The sequence below is a fragment of the Palaemon carinicauda genome, chromosome 40 (assembly GCF_036898095.1).
Source record: "Palaemon carinicauda isolate YSFRI2023 chromosome 40, ASM3689809v2, whole genome shotgun sequence".
Lineage (NCBI taxonomy): Eukaryota > Metazoa > Arthropoda > Malacostraca > Decapoda > Palaemonidae > Palaemon > Palaemon carinicauda.
This window is the reverse complement of record NC_090764.1, coordinates 9,561,667-9,583,352: the sequence shown is the minus strand read 5'-3', so window position 1 is coordinate 9,583,352 and position 21,686 is coordinate 9,561,667. Positions and strand designations below refer to the sequence as shown.

The 21,686-nt window shown below is 41.1% G+C and overlaps 1 protein-coding gene and 1 long non-coding RNA gene across 20 annotated transcripts in view; one reads left to right on the top strand and one right to left on the bottom strand.

Annotated features, from left to right (window-relative positions):
- l(1)G0196 (inositol hexakisphosphate and diphosphoinositol-pentakisphosphate kinase) overlaps window positions 1-21,686 on the top strand; it is a 485,360-nt gene that overhangs the window by 392,698 nt on the left and 70,976 nt on the right. For 14 of the 19 annotated variants that reach the window (XM_068363303.1, XM_068363287.1, XM_068363285.1 and 11 more), the window contains 2 exons: window positions 13,058-13,078; window positions 15,636-15,827. In XM_068363303.1, coding sequence (XP_068219404.1) covers window positions 13,058-13,078; window positions 15,636-15,827 — 213 coding nt within the window. The remainder of the gene's footprint in view (window positions 1-13,057; window positions 13,079-15,635; window positions 15,828-21,686) is intronic. The other 5 variants (XM_068363291.1, XM_068363286.1, XM_068363299.1 and 2 more) reach the window with 1 other exon arrangement.
- LOC137631531 (uncharacterized) overlaps window positions 16,551-21,686 on the bottom strand; it is a 99,694-nt gene continuing 94,558 nt past the window's right edge. Inside the window, exon 3 of the long non-coding RNA XR_011041906.1 lies at window positions 16,551-17,006. This is a non-coding gene — a long non-coding RNA (uncharacterized lncRNA). The remainder of the gene's footprint in view (window positions 17,007-21,686) is intronic.

The following is a 21,686-nucleotide window of genomic DNA, read 5'->3' as shown; positions in this document are numbered from 1 at the left end:
ATGGACTATTCCTTTTACAGGTGGTCCGTTGCCGGATGACAGCCTGCGCGGCCGTCCTTCACCAGCCTTGCGGCCATGCTGTCTGTCGGTCCCACGCGGACTGTGGGATCCAGATGGACGATATTGTGGTATGGCACCCTGACAACTGCCTTATCTGTTATGACCTTATCTCCACCCTCGCTTCAGATTCGGTGAGCCTCTTTCAGTCATTTTTGTATTTACTTCCCTTCACTGGGCGACATCAATATGATAGATAATCATTGACTTCTGTTATGAATCTTCGGGTTCATTTATCATTTTGTCCCTCGGGTTTGCTAACCTTATCCCCGTTCTTTCAGAGTTCCCAGGCGGTTAAAACTTCAGCAAGAGCCACTTTGAAATTGTGGGTAGGCGGCTTCGCCCGTAACGTAAAGGCCAGGAAGCCCTACGTCCTCTCAGAAGATTATTGTAGACTTATCTACCCGAACGCAAAATCTTCGGCAGCAGTGCCTAGGCAAGTGGCGGCTCCTATAATTGCTGACATTGCGGAAACCGTAGAACTCAATCTCGTCCAGGATACAGACATCCCTGACGACCCGGACCCCATTGAAGACAATGTTACGGCTCTGACCTTAGACATAGAGCCCATGGTTTTTGACGAACCTGACACAGGTAAGGTTGTAAGTGAGGCAGGTGGGTCTGGCACTAAGACCTCTCTTCTTAGCCCCTCTTTTTCTCCAACTTCTAATAATTCTTCCTTTCTTGGTTTTGAAGGGAACCACGAATCCTCCCCGAGATCGCTCTCGGTTCCTGCCAAGGTCAAATCTCAGAAAAGACCTTTAGTGAGGACTCGTCAGAATCCTACACTACCTGGATCATCGAAGCCCAAGAAGGCTCCCCTCCCTGGAGCTCCTAGTGACTCGACTAGCACTGCCCCTATGTCTCAGGACCCGGGAGTGCAGTCATCCCCCTTAATTACCACAACCAACCTCGACCCGGAGGCCCTCACGAATATGTTGTCGAGGGTCGTTACAGAGCAGATTAGTTCTATACTTTCTGCCGTCACCAGAAGACTAGATACCCTGGAAAGTGGACTGCCTCAACAACAGCAGTTCCTCATCCCGGACGCCTCAAAACTTCCACCCTTCACGAAGAACAACCCGTGGAAAATGGCGCTCCACTGTCCTTTCACGGACGGAATGTTGACCATCGAGGGTTTTGGGACCAGGCCCTTTGAAGATTTTGAGTTCTTCCCTCCCGGTCTTCAATTTCCTTTCCCCGGCTTCGCCCGGCTTACGGAAGAGGCTCTTGTCCGACTAGATAAGGTCCCTAAAGAGACCGTTATCTTTCCGAAGGAACAGGCTCAGTCTGTTTGGGTTCGAACCTTAAATGAGTGGGGTTGTACAAACACCATGCTGACCCCCCACAAGAGTACTTACACCATGTTTCTTGTGGACGAACAGACCCCCACTCCTTGCGTCACCAAAATGGTTGAATTAGCCCTTCAGGCAGTGACCGAAGATAAGCCTTTGCCACAACTCCGGGAGACAGATCCTACATCTCTGCTGTTCCCATCAGATAATGAATGTTGGCTTAACATTCAATCGACATTCACTTCTGGTAAGCTATCCGCGGACTGTGCATCGACGCAATTCAGTGAACGCCTCCCAAGACTACCTGAAACCTTAATCCGACTCGAGTTCGAGTCCCGGTCTAGGTTTAGCCGGAGCCTCAACATCTCGACTATGGCGGAGATGTTTTCTCTTACTTATGACGAGGAACACTCTTTTAAAGTTATGACTAAAGCCACCCTGCAATCTTTGTTAGCAGACTGCTACGACTTCTTGGTGGCCAAAAGACGTTGCCGTAAGCATGTCTTATCTGAAGCCACTATCCGCCATGAGCCAAATAAGCTCATTAAAGCCTCTGCTTGGGGTCCGGACCTTTTCCCGGAGGACATGGTCAACTCGGTATTGAGCGAAGCTGCCAGAGTGAACCAGAGCCTCAAAGTCCGTTGGGGTCTCACTCCCAAACGGAAGTTCGAACAATCGAGCATTCACTCCCGGGGCAGAAAAAGGCTACGCCCTTATAGCTCTACCCAATTCCGCCAACCTATTCAAGTAGTCCAGTCGGCCCCGGTCTCTCAGGGCATCCAACCCTCCACCTCCAAGTCTCAGCCCCAAGTGAAGTATGTCCTCGTCCCTGAAAACCAAGTGGCTTCGAACTCGTTTACCTCTCCTGTTTATAACCCGGTCTATGAGTCCCGGTTTTCCTCCCAAGGATACCAACGAGGCAGGGGCCCCGGTTCGAGGGGTTCTTTTCAGAACAGAAGCAAAGGGAGATATTTCTCCCGTGGAAAAGGGTCACGTGGTGGCCGAGGCGGTAAAACCTCCAACTACTGACGGTCTTCAGGTAGGAGGGAGACTTTATGTGTTCCGGAGTCGCTGGAAATTCAGTCCTTGGGCCTTCAGCATAATCTCCAAGGGCCTGGGGTGGAGTTGGATAGAAGGGCCTCCTCCACCGAACAGATTCCATCAACCCTCGACACCGGACCTACTTTTGTTTACCCAAGATCTTCTTCGCAAGAACGCGATCAAGGAAACGAAATATCTGAAGTTTCAAGGTCGCTTATTCAGCGTTCCGAAGAAAGACTCCGACAGCCGAAGGGTCATCCTCGATCTGTCTCGACTAAACTTGTCCATTCAATGCGACAGGTTTCACATGCTTACCGTCTCGCAGGTGCGAACCTTGCTTCCCCGTGGGGCCGTCACCACCTCCATCGATCTTACCGATGCTTACTATCACGTTCCAATAGCGAGACACTTCCGCCCATTCCTAGGATTCAGACTGGACGACAAGGCTTACACGTTCAAAGTGATGCCTTTCGGGCTCAACATCGCGCCCAGAATCTTCACGAAACTGGCGGAATCGGTCATTCAGGAACTCCGATCCCACGGAATCCAAGTCGTCGCATACCTGGACGATTGGCTAATCTGGTCAGACAACGTCGAGGATTGTCTCAAGGCAACAAACAAGGTGATCCAATATCTTCAGTTTCTGGGATTCCAGATAAACTTCGGAAAGTCTCGTCTGACACCAAAGACCAAATTTCAGTGGCTGGGATTACGGTGGGACCTACGTTCTCACACTCTATGTCTCCCCAGGTCCAAGAGGATAGAGATTGCGAAAAATACCAAACGCTTTCTCGGGGAAAAGGTAACTTCCAGAAGGAACCAGGAGAGGATTCTAGGGTCCCTACAATTCGCTTCAGTGACAGACCTCCTTCTGAAAGCGAAACTGAAAGACATGAACCGAGTTTGGCGCTCCAGAGCGAACACCAAACGTCGGGACAAGAAGACACGCCTTCCTCCCATTCTTCGGAAGAGGCTTCTCCCATGGACAACCGCCAAGAGCCTATCAAAATCGGTTCCGTTGCAGTACCCCCCTCCAAGGATAGTCATCCACACGGATGCCTCCCTATCAGGTTGGGGAGGCTACTCCCAACACAGGAAAGTTCAGGGCCTTTGGTCCACAATGTTCCAGCAATTTCACATAAACGTCCTGGAGGCCATGGCTGTCTTACTAACCTTGAAACGTCTTTCCCCGGCCAAGAAACAACATCTGAGGATAGTCCTCGACAACGAAGTCATAGTCCGTTGTCTAAACAGAGGGGGCTCCAAGTCAGGTCCCATCAATCACGTGATGGTGGCAATCTTCTCCCTGGCGGCCTCAAACCAATGGCACCTATCCGCCGTTCATCTGGCTGGAGTTCGGAACGTTGTGGCAGACGCACTCTCCAGGACGGTACCGTTGGAGTCAGAATGGTCACTAGATCGCAAATCCTTTCAATGGATCCTCTTCCAAGTGCCGGATCTCCAGGTAGACCTCTTCGCGACGGAATCCAACCACAAGCTGAAATGTTATGTGGCCCCCAACCTGGACCCTCGGGCTTACGCCACGGATGCCATGTCTCTCGACTGGAACGCCTGGGAAAGGATTTACCTTTTCCCACCGGTGAACCTACTGATGAAAGTGCTGGACAAACTTCGAACCTTCAAAGGTCAAGTAGCCCTGGTGGCCCCCAATTGGCCCAAGAGCAATTGGTTTCCTCTTTTACTGGAGCTGAATCTCCACCCTCACCAGATTCCCAACCCGACTTTGACCCAGATAGTACAAACGTGCACTGTGTTCGCTTCCTCAAACATTCAGACCACCCTAACTTTATGGACTTCATGAAGTTTGCGGCACACAAAGGGGCTAACATAGACCCCCAGAATACTTTATTTTTAGAATCTGACAAGAGAGACTCCACTCTTCGTCAATATGACTCAGCGGTCAAAAAACTAGCTAAGTTTTTGAAAGATTCTAGTACTGACTTTATGACACTAAACCTAACGGTAACCTTTTTCAGAACCTTGTTTGAGTCGGGCTTAGCAGCCAACACTATTACTACCATCAAGTCTGCCTTGAAGAAGATTTTTCTAATCGGCTTTAATATAGATCTAACAGATTCATTGCTAGCTTCGATCCCAAGAGCCTGTGCCAGACTGAGACCATCTTCTCGTCCTAGCCCGATTTCCTGGTTTCTCAATGATGTTCTTAAACTAGCGTCAGAAACCGTCAACGATTCATGTGAGTATATCCCTCTACTCAGGAAAACTCTCTTTCTCGTGAGTTTGGCATCTGGCGCCAGGATTTCGGAATTAGCTGCCTTATCAAGGGATCCAGGCCACATAGAGTTCCTTCCGTCAGGAGAGGTCCTCCTCTCCCCAGACAAGGTCTTCTTGGCCAAAAATGAAGACCCTCAGAATAGATGGTCCTCCTGGAAAATCATCCCTCTCCTTCAGGATCCTTCCCTATGCCCGGTTACCACTCTAAAGTCCTTTCTATCAAGGACTTCCTATAAGACCTCGGGACCCTTGTTCATCAGGGAGCGGGGAGGGACTATAACTTTGAAAGGGATCAGACAACAGATCTTGTATTTTATTAAACAGGCCAATCCAGAGTCTTTTCCTCACGTCCACGACATTCGGGCGGTAGCGACCTCAATAAATTTTTTCCATCATATGAACTTTACAGATATCTCTAAATATACCGGATGGAAATCCCCCTCAGTGTTCAAGCGGCACTATCTTAAACAATTAGAGGCCTTTCAACTCGCTACCGTAGCTGCAGGGAGCGTGGTATCCCCCGGACAAATTCCTTCTAACTAATCCCTGAATCCTATATCTTCCACCTTCTTCCTCTTACCTGCCTCACTTACAGTTCCTACCTGAGTTCGGTTTGTTGTATCACACCCATGGGTGTTCCTAGTTCGTAACATTGCCATTTTATTATCATTGTTCAATTTATTCTTCCATACCAACTGTATTTCTTTAGTGTTCAAGTGTATGTAATTTGTTCCAGTGTTTGACCTTAATTGGTTTTGTTTTAAGTTAATGTTCTTTTGTCTTCCCTTCCTGGGATATTATACCTTATCATGCTGATGTTATTAAAGACGTCCGTCTTCTACGTTAACTTTTGATTAAACCACTGTTTGTTATGTTGATTTTTATTCGTTCCCGTATAGTTAATAAAGTTTGGGTTCGTTTTCTCTGGTACTATTTCACTGCGCGGCACAGGGATTGAGCCCAGAAAAGGGATTTTGACGAAGGAAAAATCTATTTCTGGGCGAGAGACCTGTGCCGCCCAGTGAACCCACCCTATTTGCTCCCCCCCTGTTCAGACCCCAAACTTAAGGGTGCTGTAAGGAGTGATGGGCAAGCGTGGGTTGAGTTAGTAGTACTGGTCTGCGAGGCAGGGGAGGTTGAACGGCACCTCACTATTGGGGGATTTCGAAGAGGAGAAGTCTAAATGGTACGAGACCTCTGGTATTTCGCCCCAGTCTATACCGACACCATTAGGTGAGCGAGCTAGTTCAACCTAGCATTCCTTTACATTTTTTCTCTGGTAATATTAGCAGTTATATTCCTTTGAAATGGTGCTTAAGGAGCATTTCACTGCGCGGCACAGGTCTCTCGCCCAGAAATAGATTTTTCCTTCGTCAAAATCCCTTTTTTATGTTTGTTTATATACGACCTTTCCTAATAGTAGGCGGTCCTTACTTGGAACCGAAGTTAATTAACATTGAGCCCGTCATATCGTTTTTCCTGTTAAGAATTTCTTTGATAGTCTCGTACTGTTTTCAAAGTTGAACTAACGTTTTGTTTAGTCTCCGCAGTTGTTGACGTTCAGAACGTTCAACTTGCGCTCTATCGTTACGATAGAGAGAGAGTATTTCACGGTTTCACGTTGCAGTAAGAGTAAACCGATTCTAGCGTTTCGTTCATTCTTTCTTAGCTTAAATGGTTTTAATTCTAATAAAGGAACTTTTTATTTGGGAAACCTTTCAGTTTTTTTCCTTTAACAAATAATATGTTTTAACGATATATATAATTGGGCTCATCTCTCAGGTTCTAAGTCAAGAGAGAGAGAGAGAGAGATAGAGACGGAGGGAGAGAGAGGAGGATAAACGTTTCGTTCAAGCGGGTAACGTTGTTCTCGTTTTTTGCTCTTCTCCCTAGTCGCTATAGGGGAAGAAGGTAAAACGTTTCTAGAGTTTTATTCTTGTTCCCAGGCTTTATGCGGTGAGAGATTTTAAACGTAGTTTATTTGATCTTGTGTTTAGTCTCTTTTCCAGCCACTGAATTCTTTATCTTTCATTATGTTTTTCTGTTACATTGTAATACTGTTTTCGCAATTACTACCTTTTAATGAAGGATAGGATTGCGTGTTTCAGGTACAAACCACTTAAAGTTTCGAGTTCAGTGAAATAAGTGCAAACAGAAAATCAAAAGTGATAATAAAGTGATATGCGCAAAGTGTTACAGTGTTGCGTTCGAGGGTTCGTCTGTTCGTGCCAGTTGTTCACCTAGTCCGATACCTCTTACAAGCTCCCAAGCCCAGGGGAGAAGTAATGTCGAAGGACTTATGGGTTCCACAGGCCTTGATCAACGAACAGACGTTTCCCTCCGTGGTTTCGGGTGTATCTACACACGTTGCCGACGTGATCACCCCACCCACACAAAGACGAGAGAGCCCATTTATTCCTCGTCTGCGGAAGAGGTTTCTCGCAGAAACCATGGACCAAATCTTGCAGCTTTTAAGTGCAAGTCGGTCCCTTCCGCGCAAGTCCAACGGCCTAGGTGTAGCCACTGGGTCAGTTCGGACTTGCTGCAGTACGACAACTGCACACCTCCCAAGAGAGGCAAGGTGGTACCGCAACAGGCAGTAACTCCGTCTGTTGCCGCACCAGCGGTTTTAGACCCTCAGTCACAACGGACAGTAGCTCCGTTTGTTGTTGTCTTTCATAGACCCTAGTGGTCCATGCTGCAGACTATACAGTCTCAGCTTGCTCCTTCATGCAGGAGTATCATGCTGGAAGGTTGACAATACACCTGTTAACCTACAACCCGCCGAGGTTGTGCGCTCAGCAGATACTGCGGCTGCCTGCTCCCACCCTCCACCTGTGAGAGCTCCACCACCGATGCGCAGTCCACCCTGCCAGACGCATGTTCTTGCTGCACCATCTGCTAACATGCGTGAGCTACCGCATCAGCAGTGGGAAGGTTCTGTAGAGCTGCCGGGTTCCAGCACTATGCGGCATTCTCCGCAGCCCATGCAGCATGCTCTGCATACCTTACAGCATGCTCCGCATACCATGCAGCATACTCTGCATACCTTACAGCATGCTCCGCATACCATGCAGCATGAGCCGCATATCTTACAGCATGCTCCGCATACCATACCGCATGCTCCTCAACCCACCGCAGCCCCTCCCACGCTCCAGCACTCTGCTTTTGTTGTTGCCAGCTCCCACACTCCGACTGCGGAGAAGGTTGACGATGCACCCGTGGGCCTACACCTCCCACGGTTGTGCGCCCGGCATGGCTTCCTGCTCTCACACTCTTGTTGTGAGAGCTCCTCCACCCATGCACAAGTCAACCCTGCCAGATGTATGAGGACTCCCACACACAGAGCACTCCGTTGCCGTGCGTGAGCTACCACAAGCTGCCGTGTTTTGACACGGTGTGTCAGCCTCCGCAACACACTGTGGTTACCACCACTCGCCAGCAGCAAACTAGTCAGTCAGGAGTTGAGGCTTCCCCACACAACTTTGGTTGTTGCCAACTCACAAACTGTCATACAGTTACATGACGTTGCCTTCTGGTCTGCTACTTATACACCAGTGCTGTATGTCCTCACGCTCCTGTTGTGGTTGACAGTTCAGTTTTTGACAGTTCACAGACTGTCAAGCAGTTTCATACGTTGCCTTCTGGTCTGCTGCTTTTGCACCAGTGAAACCCTCACTGAGAGAACCTAGCTTTTCTCGGATATGGTTCCTGTAGATGAGAAAGTGCTGTTCTCCCTCCTTCTGATATTCCCTTGAGGACTCTGTCATTTGGAGAGGAGCCTTAAGCTGCTTAGCCTCCTATGGACTTTTATTTAAGCATAACATGCTTCCAGGGAGGGTAAATGGTTCCGCTTCAGTCGCTAACCCCGTCTGTTGCCACACCTGCTCCCATAGACCTTGGGCTTTGTTGGAAGACATGCAGTCCAAGCTTAGTCCTTGATAGAGGATTTTTTTACGGAGTCAGTGTGTCACTGGGAAGACGTTCAACAACCAGCAGAGGTGACTTGTTGTGACGCAGTGCGGCAACCTCAGCAACCCGATAAGGAGTTGTCTGTACTACCCAGACAGTCTAGACAGTTTCGGGTTGTCGCTGTACTTCCTCGCTTCCCCATGGTTGACAGTTCACAGACTGTGCAGCAGTACCATGATCTTGTGTCCGGCTCCGTCACGCATCCACCAGTGCGACCGGATTCAGCGAGTCAGACGTTGCCCACTCCGTTGCCGTTTCCTCATCAGTTTCGGATGAGGAACCCTCTGATGAGGACATGGCTGAACGAGAAGATCAATCCCCAGCCCTGCTATCCATCCAGAAGATGCTGAAGAAGGAATACGGCCCTGTCAGGCTGTGGATGAGTCTGGTTAGGACACTGTCATCCGTGGTGCATTTGGTGTCACTTGGAAGACTACACCTCCGTCCTCTTCGGTTTCATCTAGCTCTTCACTGGAAAAGGACAAGAAGCTACAAGCGGTCTCGATCCCGGTTTCCGGAAGATAAGTCTGGTCTAACCTGAGGAAAGGACTTTTTCAACCTTTTATAGGGTCTTCCCCTGACTGTTCAGACTCCCAACCATGTTCTCTTCTCAGACGCATCGGACGTAGGCTGGGGTGCGACCTTAGGCGGTAGGGAATGCTCGGGATTATGGAACTCGCGTCAAAGGACAATGCATTTTAACTGCAAGAAGCTTCTGGCAGTAAGTCTGACCTGGAAAAGCTTCAGGTCTCTCCTTCAAGACAAAGTAATGGAGGTTAACACGGACAACTCCCTGCTTTGATGTTCATCTCCTAGCAAGGAGGGACCTACTCTCTGACATGGTGCGAGTTCGCTAGTGACCTCCTCTCCTGTTCAACAGGTCTTGACTTTTCACTAGTAACAAATTTCTTCCAAGGCAACTTGAATGTCTTAGCAGTTTGTCTCAGTAGGAAGGGACAATAATTCCAACATATTGGACCCTCCACAGAGATGTATGCAAGAGACTTTGGGTCACTTGGGGCCATCCAACCATGGATCTCTTCGCAACCTCGATGTCCAAGAGGCTCTCAACAGACCCAGCAGTGGTTCTTTTAGATGCCTTTCTACTAGATTAGTCTCATCTAGATCTATATGCATTCCCTCCGTTCTAGTTTGTCAACAAGGTACTGCAGAAGTTCGCCTCTCACGTTGGGACAAAGTTGACACTAGTTGCTTCCCTCTGGTCCGCGAGAGAATAACTTACCGAGGTACTTAGATGGCTAGTAGACGTTCCCTGAACTCTTCCCCTAAGGGTGGACCTGCTACGTCTGCCACGCGTAAGAAGGTACTCCAAGGCCTCCACGCTCTTCGTCTCACTGCCTTCAGAGTATCGAAAGACTCTCGAGAACTAGAGGTTTTTCGAAGGAGGCAACCAGAGCGATTGTTAGAGCAAGGAGAACATCCACCCTTAGAGTCTACCAATCGAAGTGGGGAATCTTCCTAAACTGGTGCAAGTCAGTATCCGTATCCTCGACCAGTACCTCTGTAACTCAAATAGCTGACTTCCTCTTATATCTGAGAAAAGAGCGATCTCTTTCAGCTCCCACTTTCAAGGGTTACAGAAGCTTGTTGGCATCAGTCTTCCGTCACAGAGGCTTAGATCTTTTTAACAATAAAGATCTACAGGACCTCCTTAAGTCTTTTGAGACCACGAAGGAGCGTCGTTTGGTTACACCTGATTGGAATTTAGACGTGGTTCTAAGATTCCTTATGTTAGACAGGTTCGAACCACTTCAATCAGCCTCCCTGAAAGATCTCACCTTTAAGACTCTTTTCCTGATATGCTTTACCAGCTAAAAGAGTCAGTGAGATTCATGCCTTCAGCAAGAACATCGGATTTTCATCCGAAACGGCTACATGTTCTACATCTTGGTTTTCTAGCCAAACACGAGCTGCCTTCTCGGCCTTGACCAATATCGTTCGTTATTCCAAACTTATCGATATGGTTGGAAAGGAACTAGAAAGAGTATTATGTCCTGTAGAGCTCTTAAGTTCTTTTTTAAAAACCTTTATGAGGCCCGTCTGAAGCTTTATGGTGTTCAGTTAAGAATTCATCTTTGCCTATGTCAGAGAATTCTTTATCCTATTATTTTTAGACTGTTAATACGAGAAGCTCATTCCCTTCTGAATGAGGAAGACCAAGCTTGGCTGAAGGTAAGGACACACGAAGTTAGAGCTATCACAACTTCCGTGACCTTTTAATAAAATAGATCTCTGCAAAATATTTTCGACGCAACCTTTTGGAAAAGCTAATCAGTGTTCGCGTCTTTTATCTTAAGAATGTCCAGTCTCTTTACGAGAACTGCTACACTCTGGGACCATTCGTAGCAACGAGTGCAGTAGTGGTGGGGGCTCCACCACTACAATTCCCTAATTCCAGAACCTTTTTAATCTTTCTCTTGAAATATTTCTGGGTTGTCCGGAAGGCTAAGAAGCCTTCCGCATCCTGGTTGATTTGGCGGGTGGTCAAATTCTTTCTTGAGAAGCGCCTAGATTAGAGGTTGTGATGAGGTCCTTTAGTATGGGTTGCAGCCCTTAATACTTCAGCACCTAGGAGTCGCTCAGCATCCTAAGAGGATCGCTAGGCTCAGTAAGGAAGACGTACTTAAAAAGGCAGAGTAAGGGTTCAAGTCGACTTCCTTACCAGGTACTTATTTATTTTATGTTTGTTATTTTGAATAACGGCTAAAATAAGATACGGGATACTTAGCTTCTTTGTTAACATGTATGCTGGTCTCCACCCACCACCCTGGGTGTGAATCAGCTACATGATCATCGGGTAAGATTAATATTGAAAAATGTTATTTTCATTAGTAAAATAAATTTTTGAATATACTTACCCGATGATCATGAATTTAAGGACCCGCCCTTCCTCCCCATAGAGAACCAGTGGACCGAGGAGAAAATTGAGTTCTTGTTGACAAGAAGTACTTGAGTACCTGCTCACAGATGGCGCTGTTGTGTACACCCCCACCTGTATAGCGATCGCTGGCGTATCCCGACCGTAGATTTCTGTCGGGCAACAGAGTTGACAGCTACATGATCATCGGGTAAGTATATTCAAAAATTTATTTTACTAATGAAAATAACATTTTTCTGTAACACCTGATTCAGCTTTTCATACTAGATTCATGTTACACATAAAGGGAATCCATAATTAGAAGCATAGGCTACGACTGCTGTTTCTGAACCAAGCATTTAGGATCAACCTTTGTGTGCCATATCAAATTGAAATTAAGTAGATGCTGCCAATTTCGGTATAGACAGTTTTTCTGGTTAGGCAAATATTCCGTTTATGCAAATGAATTAGTGATTTCCCCAATCATTCTGTTGGTGCATTATGATTCTGTGCTGAGCAGTCTGGTATTTTGGGGGTTTTGGAACTGTATGGTCATCAAGGACTTTCCCCATTTAGGCTGGAATAGGGAAGCCAGTACAACTGGATATACCAAAGAAATAACATATTCCCTGCCACAGGACCAGTATATCAACATGCAAGCACAGTACAGTACAAAGGAGACCAAAGAGTTTAGGCTTTCTAGAATTAAATCACAGCTGCACGTATGGTAAATTCGTCTACTATCTGAATATCAAAGCACTCATTAAGAAGTACAATACTACTAACAGCAGGGATGACAGCAAAGGTTACTATGTCTGCTTAAAGGTAACTTTGTGCTTAGTTTGACACTTCTGACAATATCTCCCTATCAAGAAGATAGGTTTTCCATGACATAGTACTAAACAGCTTCTATATCGATATGTTGAGCTATTAGAAGATTTTTAGAATCACCTACCTCGCTCTTATGTGGGACCAGGAAGGAAATACATTCTAGTTCAGTTTTAAGGGAAATTCCTCCCAACAATGACCGAGTCCCACATTTTAAAGGATGGAAGGTTTGTAAATGTTTAGGAATAATTAACAAATTTTAAAACTAATTTGTATTTCTCCTTAGTATGAACTTCATAGTCCTTTAAATTACATTTTCCACATCAACCACCCTCTCGTTCCTGGGCTCAAGGAAAATAGTGGCAGGTTGGTGTGGGTGCCCCTGGCACCACCTGTCATTAACCAGCTGACTAATAAAATTCATTGGCCCTTCTGGCTTGTTCTGAAGTCATCTCCTATTTAAAAGGACTCACTTTTGTATAGCTAGGAAAAATACAAAATTCTCTTAATTCTTTTACTTAATTTTTTAGCTAATTTTCTTTGTTTAGCAATAAGTTTGTTTCATGTAGCAATAGCATTAGAACTGGGAAGGGAGTGTATTAGTGCACATGCAAGATAGTTATTTAAGTATAAACATTCAGATGCTCAAAATATTTTTCCTTCCTTTAGAAATGAGTTAGATTTTCCAGGTTTGGTGGTTTCAGATTTTTATTTTCTTATTTCCTGCAAGACTGGAGTCCTCTAGGAAGTGGTAAGAGATTAAAAAGGAAATGTTTGCTATAGTAGTATGTAGCTTATGTACTGCTATATTGTAGCGCAATTAAAATCCAGTCCTGTATAATAGTTTCGTTGGAGGATACAATATTTGAGGAGCTTAATTGTATAATAGTGAATAAAAAAAATGTCATTATGCTGCTTAATTGGTTTTGAAATAGACACAGTACTGTATACAGTATCTGCTTTAATAAAAAATTAATATCTCATATAATATTTGTCTGAATTTATATATTTCAAAAATGCAGTGTAGCACTGTAAAATATGTTGGGTAAGTGGTTAATAAAACTGAAGCTCAAACATAGCTTTTTTAAATCAAAAGTTACAAACAATTATTCTGCTTTATAAATGCAAATTTTTTGTCATCACCATCCAATTTGTCAACGGTTATATCATACAATTGAAATGCACATGATGATTGGTGTCCTTTTTTAAAAGTCCAATGAAACTTTGTATATTTACCGCTAAAGCCTGTCTCTCTCTCGAGTATTAGGTACATTTATTAGGAATTTTATTAAAAACATAATATTTTTGGGTAGAAATTGTTGAGAGAAAATATACCGTTGAATAACAACAATGAAAACGGCCTTTGGCTTGAATACCGTACTCCAATTTGAGTGTCTAGATGTAGAGATAAATATATTCAGCCAACATATTACAATATGAATAAATATTAAGAAATGGCTACTACTTTGTACACCAACGTACAAATAAAAGAACAAAAAGTCACTATTACATTGAACAAATAATTAGTGAAAGAAATAAAAAATCACAAATTGTAGGGCAGGAAGAATTCCTAGACAGAAGGTTAATGACAAGAGGATCTGAAAGACAAAGGAGAAATGGCTTATCATCGAGCACTGCCATATATTCTCAATAGTACACTAGATGGGCAGGGAATTGTTAGCTTTAGTTTAGACATAAACTTTAAAACAGCTTTGAGAGAGAAGCAATTTGAACATCAGGGAGGTTTATATAAGTAGATAAACCTCACTTCATAAGGAAATAACAAATACCTTGTAAAGGGCAAATTTTTAAGACCAGTTTTGGATGAAAAAAGACACAGTTCGCCCATTACACGAGAGATACTTTTGGAATTATAAAAATATCTATTTTCTCGACCTCTGTTGTGTTGTTTTTAGGGTATTCCAATTGCATATGGTTCATTAATAGGTTAGTACTTTGGAAAGATTCACATAAAATCATATATTATACGGTAGTCATTTTAATTACAGTATATAGTTTTACATTCCAGTAAATATAGGAATATGTACCGGTAATAGTATCTATTTATTTATGGTGCTGTACTCGGGCTCCATTGTGTGAACCTGTTGGTAGGGTTTCTCAATTGTCCAAAACCTAGAATTTTCCATATTTGCACCGGTAATTTATTTTTCTACTTACATAGTAGCTAGGAAGGATTGACTTAAGAGTGTATAATATGCTCAGTATAATCATACACTGTAGTTGTGTTTAAGTTAAATAAAAAAGGGATTTTGACGATAGAAAAATCTATTTCTGGGCGAGGGACCTATGAGGATGGGGGTTGGGGAGATGTAGGGGTAGAGAGGGGGTATGTTGATGAAGGAGAGGTCTAATTGGTGAGGGATCTATGGTCGTGGTTCAATCACGCCCCAGTTTTCTATACCGACACTCAAAGAGTGAGCGAGCTAGGTTTATTCCTGGCATTCCATGCATCTCTTTTTCTCTGGTATATTCAGCAATAACTATGCCTTAGAAATGGTGCTAGAGGAGCATTTCACGGAGCGACACAGGTCGAGCCCAGAAATATTCAACTTGCAACTTTTAGAAATTAAAACCTGTGTGCAATAAAAAAAACTGTTTTAGCTTCTTTTAAAAGCATTTTATTATGCAGAAATAGATGTAGGAATTCATGGTACACGTACGCTAGCTCACTTGTGTTAGAAAAATCTGCAGAATAAAAAAAATGAGATTAGTCAGTCCAGGGTTATGAGGTGGCTGCCTGAGTTAATCATGTTACACTTATCAACCTAAAAACTGTGCTGTCTAAGTTAATCATATTACACTTTTCAACTCAAAAGACAACTCTTGGAATGCATCTCAACCAAATGTAGGGGGCTTAGCAATATTTATGGTAGTGATATAAATTTCAGGGTGCTAATCTTTTTGAGCATTGAAAACCCCAGGTGCTGTAATTAATTGTTGAATATTATGGGACTTTTATAAGATGCCGTACTGGTGCCATTTTACCGGGTACAATTATGGGACAAAATACCCTTGCTTAGTAATCACAGTAGGCTGAGGAAAGTTTGTTCATCATCTGACATTTCTTAGAGCTTTTTGTGGTTTTTGACGTACAGTATTACTGATAATTTTCAATAGTATATTTCAGTTTTAAAATTCTCACCTGAGTATGGAATCCATATATAACCATTAAATAACTGGACTTTGTGTGATGTATATTTACATGCCATTTAAGTGATAAACATATTGTCTTTGATTCCCTTCCAGAATTGTTGTTCATATTTGTTTATACTCCTCCTATCTTTCAGAGAGTCTTCGACGGCATCGGCATAGCATCCCTGGCCACCTGAGCTCTTATCTTATGTTTCTGGCTGGTTTACAGCAAAAGGCAGCAGCAGCTACAACACCTGCTGTCCCAGTATTCTCTACAGCCGTTATCTCGGGATCAACTTCTGCTCCTGATCTGCGGGACAACTTTTCAGCACTCCCCTTTACTGGCAGTAAGTACATTTGTGTAGCAGTACATCTACTTTTAAATATTTTTCTAATTTCATAGTAGTGAAAAATAGTAATAATTTCGTTGATAGGGATTTTGTTGAATGACATGCAGGCAATTTGAGCTGTATAATAATAAATAATATGCCAACTGCCACCCATCATCCGTATTCAGGATTACAGTAAGATTAAATAAATTTCATCGTTAGATAAATTACATATGTTTGTATAATATTTTCATTTAATAAATCTTTAAAGTTTTTGATACCTCAGGCTTGGATTTTCATCACTCTTCTAATTTCAATTTGTTGCTTGAATGCCAATTACCCCATTAAGTAATCCAAACTTCTGAAAAGTAGTTATGTGTTATATTTAATGGCATTGAATTAAATTTATGAAGTGTTGTATTTAATGGCATTGAATTCTATTGGTGAAAAAAATTTGAGGGACAGAATCAATTGGGATTTAGTTGTGTGCATATTATTCTTATTCCGTTTGAAGAATTGTGTTGATACTGTCAAGGATGCAGTTACAGCATTTATTTATCATGGAACTTTACAAGACATAAGTGAATGTCATCTGTAGGTACACAATTTTGATAGTTCATAATTTTTTATTGATTCGGTATACAGTATATACTGTAGCTATAAATTTATCTATATTTTATTTTTACATAAAGGTACCACACCACATGTGGCTTGAGGTTATTTTTAATAAGATTCTGCATATTGATGTCAACTGTTTATTCTATATTTGACAACATTCCAGAAGATACTGAGGTGTGACAATGAAATGATTATGTTATTAAAGTAGTAACATTATACAGTAATCTTTTTTTTTTGTGAAATGGTAACTGTAGCTGTTTTTAACCTTTTATTTTCAGTTTCATAGTTCCACAACCTATTTCATTTGACATATTTTTTTTTTTATTAAGTCTTAGCACCTTACAAGTTTTGAACAGTACTGTATATGTTTTATTTTGCTGCTAGTCCTTTCATGAGAACTATACCCTCGTTTGCAAAGTACATCTCAATCTTACCGATATATGTGTAAGGAAAGAAATTTGCTATGTACATAGTTATGCATTGCTGCCCCATTGATGATGCATCTTTCCATGCTGTTGAGATTGTGGTAAAGGTTTTCATCCAATTTGTACACATCGTCTAATGGAAGTTGCTTGGTTTCTGGAATCATAAACAGAAAGTTAGGAGTAGTATAAACAAATAATTGGCATAGATTATGTCTTAACCATAGTCATTGTGTACTCTAGTGTTAGCAGTGCCACTAAGTAACTGAAATGGATATGCAACTAATAATGCTCAACAATTTTCCACAACCTTGTTCTTTTCCATTTTAAGGTTCCTTTTCACTGTTGTAGATCAGCAAGTATTCTCTTATAACTTCTTAAGAATTTTATTTATTTTATAAATCTTGTAATATATATTTTATTTTGATCTTAAGAAGCTTCCCCTTTTAAAAATGGGTCTTAGAATTGATATACATACATATCAGACTTATTTGGAATATCCTTCTGTGACACTTTTCTTTTATTCTTTCATAAAATGGTTCATAAAGGCCATCAAGCTTGAACAAAGTGTTAGGGTTACTGGTCAAGTCTTTTATTTGTTTGTCCAGAATCAGTTGTGTATCGGTCACAATCTGATATACAAGGTGTTCTCTAAGTCTCCATACGTAGGAAAAATAAACGTTTCTTGACATAAACCATTTTTATTTATATATGCTCTATATGATTTCCATTTTGTAGGAAGTACATTTAAGTGCGTGTCCTCCACTGCTGAAGAACGCTTCTAAGAACATCTGGATTTATGTTTGTAATGATGTTTGCGATACATTCCTTGAGATGATTTATGTATCTCAGATAAAGATAAAAAACATGAATCATCTCAAGGAACGTATTACAAACCCCATTGCAAACATAAATCCAGATTTTTTAGAAGCATTCTTCAGCAGTGGAGGACATGCATTGAAATGTTTCTGACAAAATACCAATCATATAGAACATATTATATAAATAAAAATGGTTTATATCAAGAAAAGTTTATTTTTCCTATGTATGGAGACATGGGACACCCTGTATAATATGTACAGTATAGTATATTTAATACATAAGGAATGTAAAAAAAAAAAGAAAAAAAAAAAGGTGTACAAGGTGATAAAAACCTTTGCTTCTTTCCTAGCAGTATGGACAGATATATAAACAATACTCCCTGTGCACTGTTGTATGAAAATTCCCTGTAGGTTTTTTAGTTTTTTTTTTTTTTTGTGATAAGTATACTATCAACATCAGAATTAAAGTAAAACCATTAAACAAAGCCTGATTATGGTTACATTAAAAGTCTTGCGTGTGTTGCTCAGTGGAAGTTGTTGTTTTAGAGAATAGTTTGGATAATGTTTTTCTTGTTAATGATTGAAATAAATTAATATAATGGCTCCATACATATATTACTTGCAAAAATTCTTTACTTTACATTGCTGATCATACTCTAAAGATAATCATGAGGTATTATTTTGAGGAGGAAAATTGAAGTACAATGGAAATTTTTATATATTTATGATTAATTATTAACAAATTTGCCATTTGTTATACAGCAAGTTTTCCACTTGAAATGAATGTAAAAATATACATGGTATTACCATTGAACCATTAACGATAAAGTGATAAGAACAATATTTAAATGTTATTGTTTTTATAACAGTCTCATCTGTGTTATTTTCATTTAATTTATAATAAGATACATTGCAATATGTCTGTGTTTAGAAAATATTAAGAACTAGTAGCTGATTTTTATGTGGTTTATGTATTTGAACATATAATATAACAGTATTGTTAAAAACGGAATGTTGTGCGCTAATTAATCGGAGTAGAACTAGGGTTTATATCTTTGTGTTGTGATCAAACTATATGCATAACAAAAATTAAAATTGCAATTGAAAGTTTTAAACCATGATTTGATAAATTTGAAGAAAGAAGGGGCCAAAAGTTTAGAAATAGCAAAACAAAAGTGAATATGAAACATTAGCAAAGAGCTAGTATTCTTTAGTAAATATTGATGTAACCTGAAATTATGGTCAAACGCTAGCATTTATCACATTTTGGGTTTATAATTATCCTAGATGAGATGCTATTATAGTGAGGTATAATGATAAACCACTTAACCTGGCTTGCTCTTAGTCTTAGTTCCTTCATTGTATCTCAATATTTACATTATCTGCACTATACTTACTCTCCCTTTGGTTGTCACTAGTCACACCTTTGTGTTCATACAATAAACAAACCCGTTATTAGAATTGCATTAATGCTCGCAGCCCAGCCACTTAGTCCGAAGGTAAGAGTCAGATTTGAAAACAACAATGTTCCTTACAGATGAGAAGCTTGTCATTAGGTTGACCTTCCTACATAAAAGCATATGATAATCATAAGCTATTTCATTCTTGGTAAAGCAAATAACTAAATTTTATTGTTTAACTGTATTAGTGTTTATGATAACTTTACCTTCCCTTTATCATTTACTGTACCTTCCAGATGAAGTCAATGTTTTTATTATAGAGGCAGATAGCATAGATGTTAGAATATACATGTTACTTTACTGTTCAGGCAAAGTAAATGGTATTTTTGTGTTGATCACTGCAGGATTTGAACTTTCGTGCTTATATGTACAGTAGTTTTTTCTGAGTAAGGAAGTTATTTATGATTTTGTTTCAATCCTTAGGCTCAATGGCTAGATAGATAGCATTCATAAAGATTTTCTTCACTTCTGGTATTTCATATCTGTGCATGTTACTTGTGCTGTAGTATATTTTGTTGTGTTTTGGGAGATTTACATAATATTTAGTACCTAGGGATATTACAAGGTTCATTTGACCAAAAAAATCATAGTAAATCTGTTATAATTTAAGTTCCCCTTAATTTGTATCTTTTATTTTTTTTTGTTTCGAGTTTAAACTAAATACTTATGATATGCCAATTATACGAGTAAAAACTCGTCTTGGTCTGAAGTTATGTTGAACAGTTGTGTGTATATAAGCCTTTATTTGACTAGGAAAACGAAGAGAACATAATTTTTCTTATCAAACTTATGGTTTGGAGCTTTTCCTGTAGCTAAGCTGCAGGGGTGTCCAGTAATCCGAAGGAAGTAGTATCAAAGTTATTTGATCCAAATTCCTTTAGGAGCTGTGAGGTAAAGCCTTGTACCTCTCCACCAACTTCCTTGAAAGGTCACAGAAGAATGGTGTCCAAAAAAAAAAAAAACCTCCTTCTCTGGTCTGGAAGAATGTAAGGAAAATGTCCATTATATTCATTCCCACTAAATCTCCAGGACATATAAAAAAAAGAAAGATTAATGCTCCCCGGATAGTGGCTGATATTCATGTAAGCCATTTAGTAGGAGTTAAACAAAAATTCCAAAATAAAATTTATACAAATTATCATGAATGAAAGAAGATAAATTTTATATAGCTAAGAATAATTTAATTTTACTAAGAAATAACAGCAACCATATAGTATATAGATTCTTGAAGAACCTCCCCTGATGTTCATATTGCTTTCGTCTCTGGAAGCTTGGAATATCGACTACTCCTTAAAATGAAGAAATTTAGTTTTTTCTTTCCTTCCAATATAGTAATGCCTCTTATAAAGCAATGTGACCAGTGTCTAACAGCAACGGCATGCTCTACATAATGTACAGTATCACTTCCTAAATCTAAAAGTCAACAGTGAAGCAATAAGACATTTGCTCCACAGCTCCAGATGTCAAGATTTTTTGTCTATTATTTGTTTTGGTTTTAAGATATCTTCAGATTTGTTAGCAGTCGCTGCACTGTTATGCATCAGAATTATTTGTCTTGTGTTGGGAGACAATTTCAAAATTTTGAGAATCTTGTGAGGATGCAAAGGTCTCTGTTCCTTTCAAAATTTTGAGAATCTTGTGAGGAATGCAAAGGTCTCACTGTTCCTTTCTGAGAACTATGTTTCATGAACAGATTAAAGCTCAAAGCGTAAAAGAAGCTTATTTCATTGCCAACTACCTTGTCCTGGATGGGTTCAAACCTCTCAAAATCATGTTCTGCAATGCATTCAAGCCACAGTTTCCTCCAAGCATAACTGAGGGTTCTGTTGGTGACCCCTTCCCAGGTTATCAATAATTGAGGCAGCTGACAATGTAGAAATGTTCTTTACAAAACTTTCTGAGAGTGAGCCTTCCTGTACAGTTTTTTGAATATGAGATCACCTGCTGTTCCATGGGTTAGAGAATTGTGGTGTTGTTCGGTGGCAAGAACGGAGATATTGATGAACTTTATTTGCTCTATCAAGTCGTCTTCAATGGCTGAAGGATGGGCAGGAGCATTGTCTATAAGGAACAAGGATTGGAGTGGGAGGTTCATGGCCATGCAGTACTTTTTTACCTACCAAAACGTCATTGGCCCATTCAAGAAACAAAATGTGTTTAACCCGAGCCTTGTTGTTTCACATCCACATAACGTTCAGTAGCTTCTTGTGCACCTTGTACTTTTTCAAGGCTCAATGGATTCCCCAAGTGATACACAAGGAGAGTTTTGATTTTGCAATCACCACTGACATTAGCGCAAAACAGCAGGGTTGGATGATGTTCCATTGGCTTGTGATTACTAATAGCCTTCTCTTCTGCAGTAATGAAGGTACTGCTGGGCTTTTTCATCCGGAACAGAAGCCTCGTTGCAGTTAAACACACTTTCTGCAGCATGTAGGACTCAGAATCCTAAAACCTTTTAAATTCTACAACAAATTTCTCTGCCACTTTCACATTAGAGCTCACAGCCTCACAATGTTGCATGCACAGAACTCTTGAATCGTGTTTTCTTTTGAA